A 23,502-nucleotide genomic window follows, 5' to 3' on the forward strand; every position below is an offset into this window, starting at 1 on the left:
CTAGAACCAGTAGCAGCGCTGCGAGCAGTTACATTACGTTCGAGCAGCTCAAATTTATTATCGAGCCAGTTCTTTTTGGTGCTTTTCGCAGCTGGTCACACTATAGTTAGCATGCTGCTGCAATAGTTGCCGACGTCGGTGTAATTTCTGCTTTACTGTATTAAAAAGGCAAGAAGCTAAGTGGTAAGCAATACTCAAGTGCAACCTAATAATCAATAAGCAACAAACGTTGGTAAGCAAGGTGCATGACAAAGCGCTGCATGTTTAGGTTATGTGTGGACGAGACACAAAGACAAGTAGCCCCCGCCTACGAACACTTGCATATGGTTTGAGGCAATTGTTCTTTGCGGGTGACTGAACTGTGCAATAGAACCGGCAAGAACAGCTTTCAATTGCAAGTGGGCGACTATGCAAATGCTATTTTTGTGCAAGAGCTGCGTGCACAAAATAAACATATGTATGAATTAACGTGACGCAATAGTTAAGCGGATGCGTGTTGCTTGCCCCCTGCCCAATGCCTGTTGCTTATCGGCAATGTTTGTTTGTGTGGTTAATATTTTTTGTTTATTTTATCAGCCGTTTTGTGCATTCCACAATGGTCGAAGAAAAGGAGATCGTAGCCAACGCTGGCCAGGAGCAGGTCTCCAAGAAGGGAGCTAAGAAACAAGCCAAGGCAGCCAAGGTATGTGAATTGTAAACGTGGCAGCAGCATATTTAGTACTAAGCTGATAACATGTTTAATTGTCATTATCAGAAAGCCGAGCAAAAGGCCGAGACCGCCGCCAATATTGCCGCTGCTGATGCAGGCGATGGTGCAATCGATCATGCTGCTGGTCGCTATGGTCTATCACCGATGATTCAGTCGCAGGAGAAGCGCAGTGAACGCGTCTTTGTGGCTGTGCATGAGCTGAGCAATCATGTGGGCAAGGGACTGCTGTGGCTGCGTGGACGTTTGCACACGTCGCGCGCCAAGGGCAAGCAATGTTTCCTCATATTGAGACAGCAAAGCAGCACCGTTCAATGCATCCTTGCAGTAGGCGATGTCATATCCAAGCAGATGGTCAAGTTTGCCGGAAAGTAAGTGAAAATAAAACAGTTGCTAGAGCCAACATTAATTATCTAACTTTGTAGCATACCTAAGGAGAGCATTATTGATATACAAGCCACAGCTGTGTCAGTGCCCAACAAAATCGAATCCTGCACAGAACAAACGTTGGAATTGTGCGTGGAGCAGCTATTTGTGGTTTCGCAGGCAAAGGCGCAGCTGCCGCTCCAAATTGAGGATGCCTCGCGTCCTGAGAATACAGATGATGCGGAAGGACTTAATATACGTGTCAATCAGGACACCAGGCTAGACAATCGTGTGCTAGACTTGAGAACGCCAGCTAATCAGGCTATATTTCGCTTGGAGGCCGGCGTATGTCGCTTGTTCCGTGATATATTGACGGAGAAAGGTTTTACGGAAATACACACGCCCAAAATCATTTCAGCTGCCAGTGAGGGTGGCGCCAATGTGTTTACTGTGAGCTACTTCAAGGGTAAGCTTAGGTGCAATTTTAGTTACAAACTTTAACTACAAAGTTCGTTTTCGTTTTAGACTCTGCTTATCTGGCGCAGTCGCCGCAGCTCTATAAACAAATGGCCATTGCCGCTGACTTTGACAAGGTGTACACCGTGGGCGCTGTCTTCCGCGCCGAGGACTCCAACACGCACAGGCATTTGACTGAATTCGTTGGCCTTGATTTAGAGATGGCCTTCAAGTATCATTACCATGAGGTGCTGCATACTATTGGCAACACGTTTACCGACATTTTCAAGGGTCTGCGCGACAAGTATAGCCGTGAAATCGAAGCTGTGGGTCAGCAATACAAAGTGGAGCCTTTCAAGTTCTTGGAACCGCCGCTTATACTGGAGTTTGCTGAGGGTGTGGCCATGCTGCGTGGCGCGGGCGTGGAAACGGGCGATGAGGAGGATTTGTCGACTCCCAATGAGAAATTGCTGGGTCGCCTGGTGAAGGCCAAGTATGATACTGATTTCTACATACTCGACAAGTTCCCACTGGCTATACGTCCGTTCTACACCATGCCCAATCCGGACAATCCCATCTACTCCAACTCGTACGATATGTTTATGCGTGGCGAGGAGATTATGTCCGGTGCACAACGTATACACGATCCAGAGTACTTAATCGAGCGTGCCAAGCACCACAATATTGGTTAGTCAGCAGCCCAAACGTATTTATAACTGTTTATTTATTGCTGTTATTTTTATAGATATTTCTAAAATTGCCGCCTACATTGAGTCGTTCCGTTATGGCTGCCCACCGCATGCTGGTGGCGGCATTGGCATGGAGCGTGTTGTCATGTTATATCTGGGCTTGGATAACATACGCAAGACTTCAATGTTCCCACGTGATCCCAAGCGACTTACGCCTTAAAGTGCGCGACACACACATCGAAGAAAAACACAAAATCTATTGAATTCAATTCATCACTAAATTTGATTGTCCTTAAAGCTTTCCAAGTCTCAAATTTTTTATTTTACTATTAGTTGCGCCCAACATTGGACTTTGTCATCCTTTAGACTTACATGCTGCAAAGTTGTTTGACAACGAGAACTTGAAAGACTGTCAATAGTCAAATAGTTTTAATTCGTATTTAAATAAAGCTTTGCAAGTGTGTTTAGTAAACAAGTGTGTTACAAGCTTATTATTTATAAGAAACAATGCAGCCCACATTCAATTCCCGCTGCTGCTTACGTTTCACATAATAGCAAATCGCGAATAGAACGATTAATGCCAGCAGCAACACCAAAGCGATCGCTACACTTAGCCACACCCAAGTGGGCAAAGGGCTTTTCACAGCTGGTGGAAGTGCCAAATTGAGCAGCTCAATGAGCACCGCTTCTTCTGGGTTGTTGGGACTCGGCTGCTTGGGGCGACAAGTGTATTTGGTAGTAAAATTTCTAATGCGCATAGGAAAGCCACGCTGCTCGCTATAATTCTTAAAGTTTCGGCTGGAACGCGTCTGCAACATGCGCAAGAATTAAATTGTGTTTAGTGTACATAATTTGTTGCAAACCTTGTTGCCATAGCTTAAGGTCACTTCCACATTCGGGTATGAGGGCTTGCATGGTATGTAAGCAAGTTCTCCCAGCTCTACTGGCAACTTGCCCTCAAACGGTGCCAGCAGCTGATTGGGATCATTCACATAGACATAAATCTTTGTTGCTTGCTCCTGTTGCAGCAGCATTTCCAACTCTCTTTCATAATTTTGCGGCTGTTGCGGCGCGTCAGTTACATTAATGCAATAATAGGCGCCCACATACTTAACCGTTACCGGATTCATTGGGATTATTATAGCGGATTTATTTTTGTAATTGTACGCCGATCTGCCAGTGGGTTGCCACCATTCCACGTTGAATACTTTTGCGCTGCAGTTCAGCGAGGAAGATTCGCCTACATTGTAGAGCATATCTGCAAATACAAATGTAATTACTTATTTCTCCAAGCACTTATCAGACAACACTGGGCGCTATCTTGGACATGTCGAAGATAGCAAGCTGCTTCAATTGCAACTGAAGCTTGCTACTTCTGCGCTTTGCCATCAAGCGCCTCTTTAGCTCAGTGGCAGAGCACTGGTCTTGTAAACCAGGGGTCGTGAGTTCAATCCTCACAGGAGGCATGAAAGCTCCTATTTGATTGGAGATTAGTTCTTTTTACTTACTTGCTGCACTATATTGCGCCAGAGCAAGTGCAGCCAGCCACAGAAAAGCAAAAGCCCAGGCAAATAAATGCACTTTAATATGCATTATTAATACTATCTACGCTTCACTTTTAAGTTGCTTTTAGTTTCAGCGTTGAGCTCTTAATGTTCGGTTTTTTATCAACACAGCAGCTTTTAGTTTGAGCGTTGAACTGCTGTGACTCAAACTGTTTGTATATAAATATAAATATTTACTTATGTAACAACCACAACCGAGTCTAAAAAAATGAAATGCGCTGGGCAGCGCTGATTATTTAAATACATAATTTGTTTGTGATATGTAAGTGTAAATTACACTGTCCATTGCCAATATCAGCTGTCAGCCGCTGATTAAGAGTTCATTATGTGGCACTTCGTGCATGTTGGAGAAATTCAACAAGAGCCATTGACATATTGAACTTATCGCAGACACACACAGGACACCAACACAAGCATGCACACACCTTGTCAGCCTGAATTGTTAACGTATTCGGTCTCAATCAGATTATTATCAATAAAAAGAGTACGTATACGTCACGTTGTGTCCAAGTTGGTACACACTGTTGACACAGTTGGCACATACTTTTCGGCCCCAAACAAAAGGACGAATGCGAAATTCCTGCCACTGGCAAACAGTGCGTGGCTGCTACGCTAGCTATCGGCAAAAACGAACTTTAAAATCAAGCAAGCTGAGCGACAAGCAGCTAAACAAAACTGCAAAAAAAAGAACGAAATAAATAAAAAAAAAAAATACGAACAGCGCACCACACAAACTGCACGCAAACAAGCGTGTGGGAGCGAGCGAGAGAAACAAGGAGCAAAAGGCAAAAATATTTGCCGTCTACTTGCAAGAAACAATTGAGACGCACTCCATTTTATTTTCACACCGTCTGCACAACAAAAACAACAACAACAGCAGCAGCAGCAGTAGCAACAACAATGCAACACTCACACAGACGCTGGCATGCATGTGTATTTAATCAAAGGCACACTTATAGGCGCACACACACAACACAAGCGCAGTCAAGTAGGCGGAGCTGGCAGCAGCATGGACAGCAGTCGTCTCGCTCTCACACACGCATCATTAGCATGCGCTCGTTGCCAGTCCGTATGCCATTTTGTTTGAGCGTCGTCTCTGCTGCGCAGCTGTCGCTTGGCTTGAATTCGTGTTGGGCCAACCACCCAACAGCAGCAAGCAGCAGCAGCGGGCAGGCCAGTTTGTTTAGTTCCTTTGAAACGAGCGGTAGTGACGGTTACGCTTACGTCTTGCGCTCTCTCTTCTCGTTGCGTCGCCGACGTGTTCTGCTCTTACGTATTTGTCACAACAGCGTCGCGCTGAGCGATCGCCGCAAGTGCAGTTCATTTCGTGTATCTGTGTGTGCAGTTGTGTGTGTGTGTGTTGTGTTTGACAATTAAAAAAGATTTGTCTGCTTGAAAGCTTAAGTGGATGCTCGGCCATTGCATACGTAACACATCCAAAAACTATTTAAATGTGATTGTGAGTGCTGCGGCTCTTTTACGGATTCGCTTTACGTTGTCATCGGCCGTTGTCCGCCGTCGTTGTAGCCGCCGCCGCTGCCGCAATCGTCGTCGCCGTTGCCTCAAGTATTTATGGAATTTGGCATTTGTGGATTTAGCGAAAATATTTTCATTGAGTGCCGCCCAAGCAAATGTTTTTGTGTGCTCGCTCGGCTAAAACTCCTACGTCTTCGCAATGCCCGAAAGCACCATTAAAATTTTAAGAATTCACGTGCAAATTCCGGCGCTTATAAATTTTAATTACTATTTAAATTAACTGCACAGCGCGTAACGTAAAACGCGCATTAAGCCGTCGCGTTCAACTGGCAGTTTAAATCAATAAAAAATAAGTAAACAACAACAAATTGTGAAACACAAAACAACAACAAAAAAATATATACAAAGTGCTTAAATAAGAATTTAATAAGAAAAAAGAGAATATATATAGAAAAATATGTTGCTTATTGTTTAGTGCATAAATCATATTAACTAATAGCAGCGTTTCAAAAACAAAAAAAAAAAACAAAAGAATATTCTTATTATACGGATTATTTCTATAAAAACTTTAGACGGTAAGTGTAAACATAAACTTGACAATAAATGTCTTTGAAAATAAAACAAAATTAGGGCAGCATTAAATTTAAATGGTTAATTTCAATTTGAAGATACAACATTTTTAGAATATGTATGCAAATTATGGGATGTATAATTGGCAAATAAATTTAGCTTAGAGTCACATTAAAACATATTTTTTTTTTTACCATATGCAGATGCCGTCGGTCTCTTTAAAATATATAAAATATGTTAAAATAGTTATAAATACATATATTATTCTTGATTGTTTGCTATACATTAAAGTTAGTAACTTTAGTCATAGATACAACAGACTTGCTCCAAGCTCAGCTTGTAATTAGTCAACTCAACACATTAATGGGCATTATAATCATATAGCATGGCATACTTTGAATATTCAGTTGAGAGATCTTCTCAGGGGGCAATTATGTTAACTAATTATGTGTACTAACATTTATTTTGACACAGGCAGCAATTTTAATGCATTTCTTATGCCGTCTTCTCTTACACACAGCTTGCAATTTTTTCAACGGAAACTCGGGCAAGGGAACGAACCAACAACAGACCCCAATAATGGCCAACAAACAAGCAGCAATGAAAAAGTACTAGCAACAACAGCAGCAACAGCAACAACAACTAACAGCAATCAGCAATGTGGAAATGATAATTGCAATTGCCTGCGCATAGAAGCAAAGCAAAGCGGGTGATGAAAGTTGAAGAGCAGCTTTAAAGAGCCAAACAAATCAAGGAAAATTCATAGAAAGAAGACTGTTTTTCCTTCATGTTTTTTATTCAATTGTAAAACAAAAGAAAAACTTTAGCTGGCAAATCAAAGCGGCACAAGCAGCAAAAAAAAAAAAAACACACACAATGATGAAATGAAATGTAATTAAAGCGCTTTGATACAAACGCGATGGTGTTTTACAATATGTAAATATAATTAGTCGAGCGAAGTTTTCATTCCTGGAATTTTGCCATTCGCCAAACGGCGGCAACAGCAGCAGCCGCTGCAGCAGCAACAGCAACAACAACAAACACGCCAACTGCAACTGCAACAAAACTCCGTATCCGAATCCCAGCGCAAGAGAGTCCAAGTCCAAGCCGGTTTTATAATTACTCCACACAACTTGCGGCTCAGCCCACCGCGTCTCTGCACTTGGACAGATATTTGTTTGTGCTTTTTTTTGCTTTATTGTCGGCCCAAAGCTTGAGCTAGGCCCAGGCCGAGGCTAACGCTCCAGCTACAGCTGAGGCGGCCAACTAGTTGTGTCTCAAGGTGCGGCCATTGCAACTTGCCGCAGCAGTTGGCACAGTTGCAGCTGCACAGTTAAGAGGCCAACGGCGCGGGGGGACCCCCCAGCGGCAACGGCAACGTCAAATTGCCATTTGCAATTTCCATCAACGATCATTGTGAACATTTTTTGGCTTGGCAAAAGCTTACGGAAAACTGTGATTACTGTGATTACCGTGCCGCGTATATATAAGTGTGTGTGTGTGTGTCTGTGTGTGTGCGTGTCTATATATTAAACTGAACAACTGATTGACAACACACAACGAAAGGAATTGAGTGCAACTGCAATAAACTGCAAGTGCAACTGCGACGATGGCAGTGTCCTGCCCAGAAGTAATGTACGGTGCCTATTATCCATATCTGTATGGGCGCGCAGGACCTAGTCGTTCATTTTATCAATATGAGAGGGTAAGTTAATGACAGACATGCAGAAATCTTGACACAGATATACGAAAATTTATTTTAAGGAATTTATGCAAATTTTTGTTGAATAAAAAGTTAATTTTATATGCGTCAAAAAAGAAATTGCTATGAGGCATAACAAAAGTCAACTTAGAATATCATAATAAATTTCGGTTGATGTTTTTCCAAATTTTGTTTAGCTTAAAGTTTTTAGCTTTAGCTCAAGCTTTTAATTATATTCCTATATACAGGTTGACTATTGATCTTTTGCGAAAACGTATAGCGAAATAATTGATAAGATCATAGCCTACAATGCTAAATTTTTATCAATAGCCTAGTGCCGTTTTAAAAATTCTTATTTCTTTTTGAAGAAATAAAATATATAAAAGGAGATGTTTCATCAGTTTTTTTTGTCAATATCATTGTACTTACTTCTGTATACTTTCAATTTAAAATAAATTTCAATGAATTTAATATTGGCAAATGTTTACTGTAGAATGACAAAAGAAATATCACAAGCAGTTTGATCTGTTAGAATTTTTTTGTATTTATAAATTTTCTTTCAAATTATGTTCATTCAAAAAGCAGTCAACGCACTAAAAATATTCAAATATTGTTCCTTATTTTATTAATGTAATTTTGCACATTAATTTTCAAAACTATCGCTGGATAGACCTAAGTTTAAGAATGTTCCAAGCTTACTCTTAAGTTCTTGAGACAAACCCTGCGCTACTTACCCTTATGCTAATGCTATACGCTAGTCGAGCCTCCTAAATAACCAATTAACATAACTAAGCGCAAAAATTCATTAAAATTATCTCGCTCTGCCCTCAAACTACACGAAGCGCATGCATTTTTGTTGGCCATAGTTCAAAATGCTTGACATTCATTGTATTGCCCCCCAAAGTTGATTAAGAGCAATTTAATTTGCATATTAAATACGAAACACGCAAATTTAGAGGTGCAGTTCGACCCCTGCCCCTCCCCCTCCCCCAACAAGCCAGACCAATGCTCAATTTGTTTGTCGCGACTTGGCGACTGTGTGGAGATGGGGCAGGGTATAGGGGATTGGGTATAATTAAATTCGGCTAACAAATCATAAGAATTCACGCAAAACGCAAATCGCTTTTTAAATGTGACTTGTTGGCCCCGCAAGAAAACTCTGTCCATGATTTCAAGGAATTTCGGCGAGCAAATGTCGCTTTTGTTTAGCGACAGGAGGAAAAAAAAAAACATTGATTTCGAAGATTTCTGTGATTTCTGTTTTGCCTGTGTGTGACAAGTACAGAAAAGTTCTCACGATATGTTTTGTATTTCTTTTTGTGATTTTTGGGGCAAAAGGGTTTTGTCTGCTGTCGCTGTGGCACAAAGAAATTCTTGTGTCGCAAGTTCCAATTATACAAGGCCGCGGCACCAAATCGAAATTGGCCTTTTATGTAAGTAAGCGATACGACACGATTTTCTGATTCTATGCCTTTTGCCTTTTGCATGACCATAAAACAGGGCCAAAACCGATAAGCAGCACAAGATCAGCGCAAAAAGGAGTTACGGGTGGAGCAGCCGCAGCCGCAGCCACAGCCACAGCCAAGAGCAAACGCAGATTGAGTCAGCAGCTTAGGCTGACCGGTTTGCTCTTCTCCAAGAGCTGCTCCCAGCAGCTTCAAACTCTCAGCTTGTCGACACTTTGTGGCCGCTGCTGCTGCTTTGTGTTTTTTTTTTTTGCAGAGTGTCTTGTACCCTTTCTCTTAATTTATTGTGTGTATCGCCATTAGTTGCTGCGAGCACATCAAAACGCACAGCGCTCTACAAGTTTGCAATCAGATAAAAACAAAAACAAAAACAAAAACAAAAACCAAAGCAGCTAAAAATTGTATCCAATGCGTACATGTCGCTGTGTTTTCGGTGATTTATGCCGTGTGAGCTGCAGCATAATCGGTAATATCGTTGCAGCTAATACTAAAGAGTCCAAAGAGCGAGAGCGTGCAGATACTTTTGTACTTTTGTATCTGCAAGGCGGCGGCATTGTTTGCACATCCTCGGGCTACTGCACTTGAGAGTGCGAGCATCGTCGTCGGTTGACGATCGTGTTGCTTGATAAGCTCAACTGCGACAACATATTGATTATGTGCTTAACTTTTAGCGTCTGACACTTGCAGATGCAGATGGAGATGGAGATGCTGATACAGTGCCTGCAAATGCCTTCATACAGTGCGTCGTTCCCTTTGATTTCGGCATGTCCTTCAGTCCTGCGTGCAATGAGTCGGCACTTTAAGTTGCTCTCTCACTTTTTGCCTAATTAACCTGAGAGCCCAACAACAAATTAAGACTTTGTAAACAAGCCGCAGCGTTAAGTAAGATAAACGCAACGGATTGTGCCAGCTGCTGCTCTGCCACAGCTATATAAATACACTGAAAGAAATGCATGCATAAATATGCATTACGTACTTATAGACACAAAGGAAGCAGCTTATTATTTAGTTGCTTTCTTATATTTAAATATATCTTACACGCAAGTAAAAATTAAGTATACGTAAATTAAGTATAAAAAACTGGATTGAAATTTTTTAAATTAAATATAAGTTGTCGTCATTATAAACTTACATTTTATTTGTTTATTTTTAAATAATGCTACATATTTTTAAAGTATGTATAACTTTTATTATTTTGTTTTTTTATTCAATTTTTTATTTCGATAGTTTAATTTATGTTATCTCCACTATTATATGCCAGTTTATATTAATAAATAAATAGATAAAAATCAAGTTAGTCCCAACCGCCAGTTTTAGACTCTGCAACTAAGAAAAAAAAAGAATCTACTTGTGTAGATAGATACAGAAAATACTCAGAAAGTGTAGCAAACTAAACTAAAGAATAGTATAAATTACTAAAAATAGAAAAGAAGTTTTATGAATGATATTAATATGATAAATGAATGAAATAAAATGATAAAAGCAATGCAAATTTATAATTTTCAAAGACTTAATGTTGTGAGGATTTTAATAAGTTAGAAACATCTAAAGCGCTAAAGCTTATCTTATATATCTTTAAAGACAATAGACAACAGACTCTATCGACTCACTTCTATAGCCGAATTCGCATGTTACTAAGCTCTAAGATAAATCTGCTATATAGAGTCTCAAATTGAAAAATAGAAAAAAATAAAATGGAATAGAATAGTTTTCTCTCAGTGCAGCTTTCTCCCACAACAGGCGTCCCAATTGTTGTTGCACATAAATCATCGACAGCCTGCGCTCGATGCTGTCGATGCGTAACGCTGCACTTTTCAAATGGATCGTGCTGGTTAACCCATTATTAACCCCTGACTAGTGTCTCATAATTGGCGTGCGCCACTGCGTGGGTGCCCCAGAAGTGGCAAAAGGAACGCGGGGAGGGGGAGCTGTTGTTAAATTTAGAACGGCTACGGGTTATCGAACACTTATAGCAGCGAGTCGCGCTAATGGGCTCATTAAAGTGAGCCCAGACCAAGGTGCAACGTTAGACAGTGGCAGCGCTGGAGTGTGGAGGTGGTGGAGGTGGAGGCAGGGTGGAGGTTAGAGAGTGTCGCTCGTAAATTGTCGCCAGCGCCGCATTATGTTTGACACGTCGCCAAGCTTCGAAGATTGCGGCGTGATTATCGCAGCGACTGTGACCTCTTCCCTCTCTAATGAGTTAAGACTACTCCACCCCACTCTTCTACGTACACCCTTACCCACATCCCCAGCTGCTAGACTGCGTGACAATATGCAAACGGGCTCGTAAATTTAATGGCCCACACTGCATTTTCCATCAACATAAATTTTCGTATTGTGTCATTTTCAATTTGCACCAGCAAAGCGCATAATTCATACTTGGGGCACCCCCTTCCTCTCCCCCCACCCAACCCAAATAATGCCAATGCTAATGCGTTTTTATTCTCTTCGCTCTTGCAGTTCAACCAGGACCTCTACTCATCATCGGGCGTGCAGCTGGCCGCCTCGTCGAGCGCCTCGGGCAGCTCGCACTCCCCCTGCAGTCCCATATTGCCGCCCTCGGTGAGCGCCAATGCTGCCGCTGCCGCCGTCGCTGCGGCGCATAATTCGGCAGCTGCTGCAGTAGCCGCTGTTGCCAATCAGGCCTCCTCCACGGGCCTGCAGCTCGGCGCTGTGGGCGGCGTGGGCAGTGGCCCGACGAGCGGTTTACTCGGCACCAATGTGCCCGGCGGCAGCAGCGCCAACAGCTCTGGCCTGGGCATGAGTCCGGTGCTAAGTGGTGCCGTTGGCAGTGCAGTTGGCCACGCCCTACACAGTCGCGCCCATCAAACCAAAGAAGAGGATCTCATCGTGCCGCGCAGCGAAGCTGAAGGTAAGTCGAAGAAATTGAAGCTTGAAGCAGAGAAACTACAGTGGATGCTCGCTAAGAAGGTTTAAGTTAATAAAATATGAAATTTAAAGGGTTATATATGTAGAATATAGTCGAATCAAAGATAAAGATAAATAAATTCCAAATGCAAAGACTAAAGAGATAGTCAAAATGTTAAAGCTAAAATGTTATTTCTAATTTATGGAGCTCAAGCACTTCCTTGAGCAAGGATTCGACGTAGACTAATGAAAGTAAATTGCACACAATTAATTGGCAAACGTAAAGCTAAAACGTTTGTTGCTAGACTTTTTTGCGGCACTGTCTTGTGTAAAATATTTGACTCACACTACAAATAAATTTAATAAATTTCTAATTAATTTATGCACACGCCTAGCAGCAGCCAAAGCCAAAGATCGATTGTTTGCCTTGTCTGGAATTTGTCAAGCAGAGAGCGAGATAGTGTGCGAGCGAGATAGAGAGCGAGGTGTTGCTGTTGAGCAAGCTAATTAATTTGCACATTGTTCAAATAGTTGCCTGGCCAGTGAATTAAAATTTAATAATTTATAACATATTTGGCCATTGCATTCAATGCTGACTCTTTGTTTTATCGACAGCGCGCCTGGTGGGCTCCCAACAGCATCAGCATCACAATGAATCATCCTGCTCCTCTGGTCCGGATTCGCCGCGTCACACGCACTCGCACTCCCACCCGCATACGCTGCATGGCGCGGGCGGCGGGGCGAGCACGTCTTCGGCGGGCGTTGGCGCTGCCACCGGTGCCATGTCCAAGGAACTGCCACTGGACACCAGCAGCGGCGGCAGCCAAGGACGCGCTCAGTATCTATCGGCCACCTGCGTTGTATTCACCAACTACTCCGGCGACACGGCCAGCGTGGTGGACGAGCACTTCTCCCGTGCGCTCAACTACAGCAACAAGGATACTAAAGGTGAGTCCCACTCCCTTCCACTCACTCCAACACTTGCCACATGCTGCTGCATTTACATGCTGATCAAAGACCCGCCTCTGTCATGTACTTGTCCCAGCTGTCAGTTTGCGTGCTGGCGCTCACAATTACCCAGAATCGCGCTCCCCCTAGTCGTCGGGGCTCCGACTAAACAAAATCTCATAATTAGCCACGAGATTTAGAGCAGAGTTATTGAAATGTCGCGTGCAATTGGCCTTAATGCTAGTGGGCGAACTCAAGGGCTGCGTGTGGGTTGCCAGGGAGGCAGACCAAAGCCAAATGCAATTTATGCTGCATGCTGTTCAAATTTAATGAATTAAATACACATATGTATATAACTCAGCGCTACAATCTCGTAGCTAAATTTTTCAATTAAGTTCACATTTTCAAAATTGTTGTTAAAACTTTGTAATTCTTTTTATTAACAATTTTGAGCTCGTTTAAACAAATTACATTGTTAAGCGCTGCTTAATTTTTAAGCTCAAGCTCTGAATCGTTTGGCAACCTTCGCACCTTTTATTGATTGAACATTTTAATAAGCTCTAAAACTCAATTGTACATAATTTTTTAGATGTAGAGTAGGTTGTGAACAAGCCAGTTACTTGAATCACTTTCAAATAATAAAGTCCTAAAAAGAAAAATAGTTGAGTTTAACTTTTCAAAATGGTCAAAAATTTAAGAGGAAGCATTGCCTAATTCGAAGTTAAAAACAGTAAAAAGTGAATTTCAAACAAAATAATATGTTACTTTATTCTATGTGGACAAAGGTTGTGAAAAATTAGTATTAAAAAATTGCTTAAAATAAAAGAGCGAGTGTATGGACATAGTTTAATTTCATTAGTGTAGCCATTATTTGAATAAATCAACGATATTACTTTAAAAATTATTCAAAATAAAAGAGCTAGTGTCCATTCCATAGCTTAGAAGTAGCTTAGATGTAGCTTAGATTGGGGCCAACAGTTAGTAGGTAAACCAATTTTAATTTGTCATATCTTGGTTAATAACTGTTCTATTATTAAATGCTTTTATTCGTTGTGCTTTATTACATTTCAAATCTTTAATTTGTTTTCCATTCTGTCAATTTGAACTTCCTTAAAAACATTTGATAGAGTTACAGCTTTTAAATTTAAAGCTTTTAAATTTGTGTTCAGTTTGTTTAAAAACAAACAAATTTATACTCAATTTAATTGTGCCTCAAAAGAACGTAAAAATGCTATTAACCAGAGATAAACAACATGATTTGAAATAGCCTAGAAAATTTTGAAATTTGAAACTAAAATCTGTTGTTTGTGTGTTTCTGTTTTACTAAAGCAACTAAATTGTAAAAATGAATCTATAAGTAAATTAGAAATAAAAGAAATTCAGAAGCAATTTTAGTGTGCTGATTTCCTTTTTTTTTGTAAATTTTGAGTATTATAATGATACTTCATTATTAGCTTAGAACTTCCAAGTTAGAAGTCAACCAGCCACTATAATCGACAAAGTATAAACTGAAAATATTCATAGATTTGAAATGAATGAGATAGCAGCGCAACTCTTTGAATGCCACTCGCAGTGCATTTTTCGAGCTGCAGTCTAGCACTTGAACACGCAGAGAGTGATCGGGATCCCGGGAGTACGAAGTACCCTCCGATTTTCGTTGCAGCCGAAAGACAAAAGCGAAAAACGAAAAGCGAAAGACGAAAAGCGAAATGTGAATGTGAATGCCACTGCGTCGCAGAATAAACCATATAAATCAAGTTGCCACTTGCCACTTGGTTGTTCTTTCGATTTCAAAATTAATTACCTCCTTTAATGAAGATAAACGTTTCGTTTGTTTTCATGCCTGTCGCTCTGCACGTCTGTTCACTTGCTGTCTCTCATTTTTTGTTGTCCGTCCGTCCGTCTGTCTGTCTGTCTTTCTAGCTGTTGCAGTTTTGTCTTTGGCGGCATTTGCAGTCGCATAACTTTTTATTTATAATAAATTTGCTTCTTTTTTTTTGAAGTACAAAGCAGCATTCAATTGCTCAATCTATCAATTAACAATTTGTAGCACATTTGCATGCTAAGCAGCAGCCACAGCATACGCATTTAACGTAACGTAACGTAATGTCTGCTACGTGTTTTGCTACGCCCGCAAGTTTGGCCAATCAACGCGTCGTTTGTGGTGTATTCCTTTATTACCGCTAATCGCAAATCCCAATCCGAATCACAATCGCAGTCACAGTCACACAGTCGCGCTGCCTTTTATTGAGTTCCTGTGGCGCAAAGTGGGTAGTTACTGGTGGTGGCTACGTTGGCACTTTGCTGCAATTTCGGCGCAATAAAATTACATTCGAAATTTCATTAATTGGAAATTTTCTTTGTGCTGCGCAACTAATTTTGGCTGCCACTGTGCGTCATGCCAGTTAAATTGATTTGAGTTGAAGCTTTAAAACAGTTAACAAATCAATAGTGTTTTTTTATAGCAAACTTGCGCAATTTACAACAAAAAATTTATTTAAAAAACAACAAAGTCAGACAAACAGACAAACAAACAGCAAGCGCCAAAACAAAATCCGCAACTTTTTATTTTTTTGCAAATTTCATTGTGACGCTGCTTAATGGTATTTTAAAGTTCATTTTGGCCATTTGTCTATTTGAGTGGTTAGCACACACACACACACAAGAGAGACACACACACACACACTCACATAAATTTGCATGGTTGTTGTTAGTTTGAAAAACTATGCAGCATTTCTATAGCAATGTATTTTTTTTTAACTTATTCATATGTGTGTGTGTGTGTGTGTGTGTGTGTATATAAATATACATGTATAGCTAGTTGGAATGTGCTATAAAATGTCGCCGGAATGCGATGCGGTCGATGCTGTTGTTGTTGTTGTTGTTTTTGCTGCTGCTGCTGCTGCTGCTGTGCGGTTCGTCTGGCGGTGCCAATGCCGAATGCCGCATAGATTCCTCATTACGGTTTTAAAATGCATTTCAATTAACTGCTCACTCGAGATACACACACACACACACATTTGATGGCACGCTTGCACTTTCTGTTTTGCTGTTTGCTCTGTTTTGTGCCTTCGGCTTCTGTTTTGTCGCTTTAAATATATTGCATTCAGTCGGGGCAGTCAGCACTAGCAACGCCCCTGTGGACAACGATACCCCTAAGACAACACACACTCACACACACGCATACAGGGGCATACTCTGAAAAGTACTGTAAAGCCTCGTGAAGACAACCCCAGACTCTTCACAGTTTGCAAGCATCAAGAATGAGAAAATTAAATCTATATTCAATTTATTTAGTTTATAATACGATTCGAAAAAGAATTTAAGTCTAATCTAAGAATAAGAATAAGAGTATTACAAATAATACAAAATCACTAATACTCGTAGTTAATTTATTATTTTAATCAGACAGTAGACTCGAAAAAGACTCACATATGTTCTAAGATTTCATAAAATTACAGCTGAGGTTTTACATCTTAAGAAAACTTTCCTTACCCAAGTTGTTAGGAATTTTGAAAAAAAAATAATCTCATTACGTTAATTCAAAAGTTTTCAAAATCCAATTTATAATTTTATGTTCTAAAAAAAATATATTTATTAAGGTGTAACTATGAGCTGCTTGCTTTTCTATATTAATCATTGCATTCACCTCATTTGATTTAAAAATCAGTTCGCACCAATAAATTACACTTAGTTTTTAGTATGCACTATTTATTTTGAAAAGCGTGGCAATTAAACATTTATTTTAATATTATCCTTATTTCAAGACCTTTCAATGTCATGTGCATGAAACACTTCCAAATAAGTGAAATATTAATTATGCCCTAATTGAATTAAAAAGCAAAGCGTGTGTTCACTGTAGTCCACGCAACGTGCTCAGCTGCCAGCCTTCAGTTTTGCCCATCGCCATCGGGTATCGCCACCATATAATATATCGCTGTCTCTTTCTTTTGCGGCTGCTTGCTTCGCATTCGATTTTCGTGGCACTTTTCATATGATATTCGAAAATGCTGCGAGCATTTAATTAGATGCCCAAAGAATTCGATTTAAAATTCCTTGGCACCCGCCGCATGACGCAGATGCAACCGAAACCCAAAAATGAAGCCAACCGAACTGCAGTTGCAGCCCTATCAAGATGCTTGATATATGTTTGTTGTTGTTGCTGTTGCTTGTGCCTTTAAAAGGACACACATGTCTATGTGTGGTCCTAGCTTATCAGCGTAGCAAGTTGCAGCTTCATTAGCGATCGGGTGAAAGGTGAAAGACAGCAGCCAGGTAGCTGCGCTTTGAATTGGCCGACAATGAAAGTGAAATAGTTAAAGAGAGTGAAGTGCAGCGCAGAGCAGGGAGAGGGGGTGGTGCAAAGAGTTGCCAAAATATAAAAAAGAAAACAAGACAAATCTTAGCCGCTGCTGCTTGTTTGCACATTAATGGGAATTCCTGAGCGTCAGTTGAGCAAGCGAGTGAATGACTATAACGCTGAACATGGCGACGATGATGACGCTCAAGATATATATATATATATGCGATATATATGAGGCACGCGGCAGCGGTGGCAACCAAGCAAAGTTGCCACTCAGCCAGTCAGCCAAGCAGTCAGCCACATCATCAGCATTCAAGGCACACACAGAACGTGCCGCAAACGAGTCGCGACTTGCGACTCTTTGCTTTGCCAATATCCTCGCTCCCACTAGCACCCCACCTACTCCCCCGAAAACAGCCAAAGCCAGCCCCCTCTTGGGGGCAATGCAATGCTCTTCGAGCTGCAGTTGTTGTATATTTTTCTCTCGAATTGAGTTTGGAATGTTGTCAACGCAAATGTACGCCTATGCACCCCGCCAGGCAGGCAGGCAGTCCTTGCAACACACACACACACACACATACACACACATGTGTGCATGCCACAGACGCCAGCCAGGCAGTCAACCAACCAACCAAAAGTTGTTGCTATTTTCGGCAACAATTTCCAAGTCGTTGCCGCCTCAGGCTCCATTACAGCGTTGGCTTGGCTGCTGGAGAGTTGCCACTGCCACTGCCACATAATGGAGATGTCTTCGTGTACTGCTTTGCGATTTCATAAACGCGTAGATTTACAACCATTTAATACAAGTGATGATCCCGAACACGACGACAAAGCAAACATTCCGCTCAGTTATTTGCAACAAGCCGTGGCGCCGACAACAGCAGCAGCAGCAGCAACAGCCACAATGAAGTACGTGCAGCAGCGTTGTTGCAATATCCCCAAGAGCAGCAGCCAGAGTAGCAGTTGCTCCACTGTCTCTTGTCAGTTAATCATTATGCACTTGAATTGAAATTGACGCTGGCAGAGCGCATATGCCAGCCTATTAGCAATGCACTGAGAGAAAATTATTAGCACAAAGCTACGACAATATATCAATATCAATCAATGATGTGTACACTGGTTGGCACAATTATTTTGACGAACATTTTCTCCTTTGTATCTTTTTGTTTCTTTAACTAAAATTTCCATATTATCTATGTTAGTTAGCTCTATCGGTAAGCTTTCAATAGTATATGCCTAAAGTCAGATATGTATGATACTAATCCAAAGAAAATTCATAATGTAGATTAGGACAGTAGTAGTTATTTTTTAATTTTCTCAACGTGAAAAGTTTTCTCAAAGTGAAATATTTATTTATATAAAATGCTAAATCTCTTTAACAATTTCGTGCCAATTTCAAAATTGTATATTGGATACTTACAGAGTTAAAAAAAAATACAATTTAATTAATTTTAATTTTGCCAACCAGTGTATATCAATATATCAAGATTTAGAAAAAAAATTAAAACGCATTTTAATTGCAAAAAATGTATATTTAATTAAAAGCATAATTTTAGTATTACCACTTACGAACTTGTGACAAAATATACATTTTTTATTAAACAAAAGTGCATAACATTCTTTGTTTGAATATAAAGTTAGAAAAATTCAAATATTTTCTCTGTTAATTTGAGCTGCTGAAGATACAACTTTTAGTTTTTGCTTGTGGTTTAGCATAAATATTTAATTTATGAGTGTAGCTTGGATATAATTTAGAAGCAGCAGTAGCATAATTCTTAAAATATAGGTAAGTTGAAATAAACTAATAAATTAAAATAACAAACAAGAATTTTCTGCCAGCTTTTCAAATTCCACTATTATTTTTACTTAAATGTTCATTATCAAAGGAGGATGCGCCAGTTACTCCTCTTTCAATACCCTTGCACCTATTTGAAAAGGAAAATAACTATAATACCTCTTAAATAAATACTATTTCAATTCTATATAATGAAAATGTCCATACACATTCTAAAATTTCTATGCAGCATTCACAACAAATTTCTTTAAGTTTTTACGCTAATCTATTCTTTGTTTTGAATCTAACAACCAACTACATCTATTCTCGCAGTGCTTAAACACAAACAACTGATCCCACAATTTGCTTTCCTTTGTTACCTTTTGCAGATGGCAGCAGCCCCATGTCGACACGCAATTTCCCACCATCGTTCTGGAACAGCAATTACGTGCATCCAATACCCGCCCCCACACATCCACAGGTAAGCCCTGGCAGGCGATTAAGCTGCCATACGTGCCGCAATTACACGTGCAACTGCAACTGCAGCAACTGCAACTGCCTTTGCACACACACAAGCAAACATGCTAAATAAGCTGTTCGCATGCTGATCAAATCGCTTTTGGTTGCAGGTTAGCGACTTGTATGGCACGGCGACGGACACGGGCTATGCCGCAGATCCTTGGGTGCCACATGCGGCGGCAGCGCATTATGGTTCCTATGCACATGCGGCCCACGCCCACGCAGCCCACGCCCACGCCTACCATCATAACATGGCCCAGTATGGAAGCCTGCTGAGATTGCCCCAGCAATATAGCCACGGATCGAGGTGAGTGTGAATGCTACATCAAGTTTTGCTCAATGGCAAATTAAAAACAAAAATAGTTTGGAATATTATGAGGGAATTAAGGAAAGTAAATAATGCTCGACTAAGAGCTATCATAATTAAACAATAGTTAGCTAACAGCTTCACATTTGTAACTTATTTTTGATTAGCATTGTAGCTAAGCTAATTTAATTGTAGGTGGAAAATTTCAATAAAAGCTATTATCACAACTATTGTCCAAACTATGTAACTAACTTAATCTATACCTATATTAAAATAAGCATTATGCTTATGTAATGTTGCTGTCGATTTTTAGTACAAAAGTCGAGTGGGCAGGTGTTGCGGGTCATGCCTTTTGAGTCATCTTTTGACTCTTCTTGTACTATTGACCAATCTTCTTCCTAGGGTGGGCTCCCAATCTGTTAACTATTTTGTAATTTTCAATGTTAAGCATATTGGGCATATTCTGTACTGATAGATAACTCTATACTGTCTCTTTTTCTGTTATAATCTGTCTATAATACTGTCTATAGTCTGAAAAATAGTTGGTCAATCAATTGAAGTTCTTGTCTGCGCATCACAGATAATCTTTGGTTCAGCTTGCCTAAATAAAAGTTCGAATTCGTGTTTTAATTCTCATAGCTAGTTGCTTCAATAAAAAAAATTCTTAAGCGTCAAGAACAAAATAAAAATTTATTAAACGAATAAATACTTATTCAAAAATGATTATATGCTTAAGATTTACTTAAAAAATTAAGAGTAAATACATTGCTGCACCTAGAATAAAGAAAGAAATGCACAAACAGTAAACAATTCTTATAAAATAAAATTATATTTAAAACACAAAAGCATTTAAAGCTTAGCTAAGCTTGTTTACTAGTTTTATGTTTAAAAATTGTAAACTCAGGTTAAAATACAAAATTTTAAAGAAGTGTATAATATTCAGTTAGTTAAGCGAATGAAAAATAAGTTAAATTTTAGGGACAAAATATGAAAACAAAATTATTTGGTGCACTGCTTGATATAAAATTGTAATCATTTTCTTTAACCGTCGAGTACGCATAGTTGACATTAAATAAATAAATAAATAATTAAGAATTTAATTTTAATCTATTGTTGACAAACAAGCTTTTAACAGTGTGTTCCAAATAGTTAGGCACACCGAACTAAGCGTTTAAATATTTTATTGAATGGACATTCACTTTAATTTCGACTTGAATTTCTTGCAGACTACATCACGACCAGCAGACGGCCCACGCCTTGGAGAGTGCGGCGGCCTACTCAAGTTATCCAACAATGGCAGGTGTGTAGTAGTCCAGCTGTGTGTGTGTTGTGTTGTTGCTTGCCCCTTCCTTTGGGGCAGGACAATGGCCAGGCCACATACGGTGTTCTGTCTATTGCCATGACTGCAAGATTTAATCAAAACGTGCGTTTGTCTTTTTATATTTATTTAAAGGTCTGGAAGCTCAAGTGCAGGAAACGTCAAAGGATCTGTACTGGTTCTAGAGCGGGACCAGGACAACACAATCTGTATAAAGGAGAGCAACATGAACTCATAAATTGCAAACAATAAACGGACGCTCCGCTAAACTTAAGTGAAAGATTTACATAAATGTGCAAGCTTACGTTAAAAAGAAAAAGAAATATTTAAACAAATAGCAGTATAAACGGAAATTTTAAATTCGCACTTGTTTGTTTGTAATTTAATAAAAGTGAGTCTGTGAGTTTTAAAACAAACATTTTACTTTTAAACTTAACAAAAAAAAGCGAAAAACAGTTGTAAACAATTTGCATATTTAACAAACTATATTTAATTATATAAATTATGTAATTTTTGTATTGTACTTATATCCCTGATAAGTTTAGCATCCCATATCAGCAAGTTAAATACTATATACACACGCACTTATATATAAATATATATATATATATATATTCTTATGCGTAAACTGCGTTAGAGTTTTTTGGTAACAATTTACTATTTACAGCGATAATAATTAAAATATAATTACAATTAATTATAAACAACTAACAATAATAATCGAATATTTCTTGTATAGTTAACGACTTTTCAAAAAAAACACACACACAAATGCTAGAATTTATTTTGTTTAATAAACTTCAAATTTTGAATTTCACAAATTAGGTTAAACAAATTGAAAGCAAAGAACAGCATAAGCAAAAAACAACAAAAAAAAAATACAAATAAAATTTGAATACAATCAAAAAAAAATCAAGCATGGGTTTCATTTAAAGAGTAATGCTTTCATCTCGACGCCGATCTGTGCCTATAATTTATGCAAAGGTCTGCGCAGCATAAAGATATGAATCGAGCCACAAATTTAATAATCGTTAATATGTGCTCATGTGCATGTTTTCCACGCCATTTAGCCAGGCGCCTTATTAAACTGTAGCTATTTATCATCAGCGTTGGCGTAGGGAGCAGAGAGAGGGAGCGAGCGATGCGCCCCAGGCCAAAGCAGATGCATAATTAATGAATAAGAAATCTCAGATACTGAGATACTGAGCCAAGCTATCATAAATAAGATACACACAGACGCACAGGCACAGCATAAAATAAAGATACAAATGTAGCTAAGCTCGTGCAACTTCCTGAGCTGCTGCTGCTGCTTACATTCTTTGCTGTGTTATTGTTATTGTTATTGCTATTATACAATACGCGGCAAGCAGGCGCGTAACATATTATTGACTTTCAATAAGTTAACGCACAGTTGGTCAACCTCCCAGCCAGCCAGCCAGCGGACTCCTCTGCTCTGCCTCATGAATTAAAGAAACGAAAACAAACGCGCGACATGCTACCGTGTGTGGATATTTACATCAAGCCAAGTCTTTTTGCCACTGCCACTGCCACTGCCACCAACTGGCCAACAGCTTGCCATGGCCAACACAAACTCAACAAATTTATTACTGATCGATCGATCGTTTGCTGCGCGGCTGCTCACATTATTTTAGCATAAGAATTCCATAATTCGACTGTCGCATCGCTAAACTGGAACAGCGCGTCGTTCTCGGCTGCGGATCCTCTGCTGTCCCCCAAAGGTGTTCAACAATTCGCCAATGCAGTTTGCTCTGGGTTTATCGCTTTTTAATAACTGCTTCAAATTCGTTTACTCGACTGTTTTTGCTCGACTCTTGCACGTTGTCACTCAAAGTCTTGGAGGCGCGACAGCTGGTTCCGCATTTTGGCGGCACTTCCTTCTTCCGAGCCAGCAAGCGCTCAACTACAAGCCGAGTTTAATGTTGTCCATTGTGTGGTAATGAGTTGAACCCCTTAAGAGGGTTACTTCATCTTTTAGTTTAACATTCAGCTTGGGCTGTAAGTTTGCAAATAAATTTATGGCTTCCATTTCAGACTTTGGATTTGAAAAGTGTACAAAATATTTTATAATAATGTACTAAGTGCTTAGAATATACTAAATAAAATAAAATTATATATTGTTTTATATTGGCTTTATTTTTAAAGTATTTGAATTCTTTTAAAATATTTTGAAAGTTTTAAATTATATCTAAAGAAATGTGAAAGTGTTTAGCAATAAAAAATAGTCAACATTAAATAAATAAATAAATACGTATTTGCAACTGAATCTGTTGTAAGCAAAACTTATATCGAAATTTTGAAATCCAAAAGTTTCTGAATGTTGCAAGTATAGAGAGTTTACTACACTTAGATTTTATTAATTTAAATAAAATCCATTTAAATATGACGATTTGGTTTGCTCTTAAGTCCGTGACTTTGTTTCGTATTTCTTTTCCTTGTCTACAAATTAAA

At 39.4% G+C, this 23,502-nt stretch overlaps 3 protein-coding genes and 1 non-coding gene across 6 annotated transcripts; 3 read left to right on the plus strand and 1 right to left on the minus strand.

The window, feature by feature from the left end:
* The first annotated feature begins 78 nt into the window (after positions 1 to 78).
* On the plus strand, positions 79 to 2,688 carry LOC108596707 (aspartate--tRNA ligase, cytoplasmic). Of its 2 annotated transcripts, XM_017982730.1 has the most exons (6): positions 79 to 183; positions 577 to 682; positions 755 to 1,077; positions 1,132 to 1,538; positions 1,598 to 2,215; positions 2,274 to 2,437. In XM_017982730.1, the coding sequence occupies exons 2-6, from the start codon at positions 596 to 598 to the stop codon at positions 2,435 to 2,437; spliced, it is 1,599 nt and encodes a 532-aa protein (XP_017838219.1). In that variant the 5' UTR covers positions 79 to 183; positions 577 to 595. The 2 variants fall into 2 exon arrangements, with proteins under 2 accessions (XP_017838219.1, XP_017838220.1); XM_017982731.1 differs by lacking the exon at positions 79 to 183 and having other exon boundaries at positions 596 to 682; positions 2,274 to 2,688.
* Positions 2,686 to 3,828, minus strand: LOC108596709. Of its 2 annotated transcripts, XM_017982735.1 has the most exons (4): positions 3,726 to 3,828; positions 3,339 to 3,475; positions 3,081 to 3,278; positions 2,686 to 3,026 (listed from the first exon to the last, which is right to left on the minus strand). In XM_017982735.1, exons 1-4 carry the CDS (start codon positions 3,808 to 3,810, stop codon positions 2,709 to 2,711), a joined length of 738 nt encoding a protein of 245 aa, XP_017838224.1. In that variant the 5' UTR covers positions 3,811 to 3,828; the 3' UTR covers positions 2,686 to 2,708. The 2 variants fall into 2 exon arrangements, with proteins under 2 accessions (XP_017838224.1, XP_017838223.1); XM_017982734.1 differs by having other exon boundaries at positions 3,081 to 3,475.
* Trnat-ugu lies at positions 3,612 to 3,683 on the plus strand. Its single transcript has one exon. It is a non-coding gene; the product is annotated as a tRNA-Thr (tRNA).
* Positions 3,829 to 5,693: 1,865 nt separating the features above from the next.
* LOC108597611 (protein vestigial) lies at positions 5,694 to 21,423 on the plus strand. Its single transcript, XM_017984248.1, has 8 exons — positions 5,694 to 5,833; positions 6,349 to 7,533; positions 11,457 to 11,868; positions 12,480 to 12,812; positions 19,279 to 19,370; positions 19,519 to 19,715; positions 20,942 to 21,015; positions 21,169 to 21,423. The coding sequence occupies exons 2-8, from the start codon at positions 7,438 to 7,440 to the stop codon at positions 21,216 to 21,218; spliced, it is 1,254 nt and encodes a 417-aa protein (XP_017839737.1). The 5' UTR covers positions 5,694 to 5,833; positions 6,349 to 7,437; the 3' UTR covers positions 21,219 to 21,423.
* The last annotated feature ends 2,079 nt before the right edge of the window (positions 21,424 to 23,502 follow it).

This window comes from Drosophila busckii, chromosome 2R, assembly GCF_011750605.1.
Source record: "Drosophila busckii strain San Diego stock center, stock number 13000-0081.31 chromosome 2R, ASM1175060v1, whole genome shotgun sequence".
Lineage (NCBI taxonomy): Eukaryota > Metazoa > Arthropoda > Insecta > Diptera > Drosophilidae > Drosophila > Drosophila busckii.